Source organism: Limulus polyphemus, unplaced genomic scaffold (assembly GCF_000517525.1).
Source record: "Limulus polyphemus unplaced genomic scaffold, Limulus_polyphemus-2.1.2 Scaffold5562, whole genome shotgun sequence".
Taxonomy (NCBI): Eukaryota; Metazoa; Arthropoda; class Merostomata; order Xiphosura; family Limulidae; genus Limulus; species Limulus polyphemus.
In genome coordinates, this window is record NW_013671172.1 from 55315 (window position 1) to 56723 (window position 1409).

General features: G+C 33.2%; 1 protein-coding gene across 1 annotated transcript in view; it reads left to right on the top strand.

The window, feature by feature from the left end:
* Window positions 1-1372, top strand: part of LOC111089210 — a 2538-nt gene extending 1166 nt beyond the window's left edge. The window contains exons 2-3 of the mRNA XM_022401273.1: window positions 670-748; window positions 963-1372. Of these exons, the coding sequence (XP_022256981.1) occupies window positions 670-748; window positions 963-1372 (489 nt within the window). The remainder of the gene's footprint in view (window positions 1-669; window positions 749-962) is intronic.
* The last annotated feature ends 37 nt before the right edge of the window (window positions 1373-1409 follow it).

The window sequence follows — 1409 nt, forward strand, 5'->3', positions numbered from 1 at the left end:
GTCTGGAACTTCCTTAATATCTTATCGACGGTTCACGATGAGCGAGTTAATTACGAGTTGATGTAGGTACGATTCGCTTAACGGGAAGCTAGCTAGTTTTGTACTTCGTTATTTGCCGGCCACACACGCTGAGTTTTCCACGATGAATTTATGTAATGTTTTCGTAAAAATACTAATGTCCGATGAGAATCCACTGAAGTTAAATGATTTGTAATGTTAGAACTTTGAAAGTTTCCTGGTCAAATATCTGAAGTTTTCCGACTGATAAGCGTTATAAAAATCACAGTTATAGCTTCCAAAGTTTATAGCACACTAATAATAGATACTCTCTTTTGGTGCGGCGCATTGGTTATGTTTATAGGCTGCAGAGGCTTTCTAGAAAATTCAGATTATGTAACAATACAAAGTTAAATATTGTTGATTCTTACTCTCGAGAATCTTCTACAACTTTGAAGAATAGACGTGAGTTTTGCAATACATATTTAACATTATAAGCTATGCATGTTTCTAAATAAAAATTTAATCTAAAGAAACAAATTTAATCTTAAAAAATAATAATAGCGTTTGGGTATTTTTGTGTGTCATCATTTGTACTTGTGTCGTTTTAGTTTTTCCTAATACGTGCACATATAATAATTCCAACTGTATCTGGTTCTTACATTTATATAGCTACTGCTATGCCTGATTCCACTCTTAGCTGTGACACAGGCACAAAGTATTGATGAAGAAGTCAAAGAACGTTTGGAAGGTAAATGTAACTGTTTTTATTGAGAAATTTAAATATATACAGTAAAGCAATTGATTGGAGATATTCTTATTTTATTATTTACACAGTAATTATTCATTTTGTATAAAATGAACCAGTCTCCTCTCTAGAATAGTTGATAAAGTTGTTTTTAGTAAAATAATACTAACATTACTATAAACTTATATGTTTTCCTGATTCTTTCTACACTGTATAGTTCTGGACTGTACCAACACAACATGTTACACGATAAAAGCGAATGGATTTATAAAAACATCCTGGAACCCATATAGTAGTTCATCGTGTCAATTATATGGACTGACACCAGCTAAGCCTACTGACGAAGATACAGCGAAATTCCTCATGAATTTAGCAAAGAGGACAATAACTGATGATTATCCCGTGTGGCTTAGTCTGTCTCAAGAAGAGACAGTAAACAATTCAGCTTTCATTAATCTCTGGGGAACTTATCAACCACAAACAGTAGTAGATGGGAAAGTGGCAATGAAGAGAAAATCTGGTTTTAAGTGGGAGATAACTAATCCCTCTACTGAAGGTTGGTCACTCTGTGAAATTCCTAAAGGTATGTCAAAACACCTCTGGTATATTTCAGGTATCTTTGTGTAATTTAACAAGAAAACATTACTGGCAGAATATTCTAGTT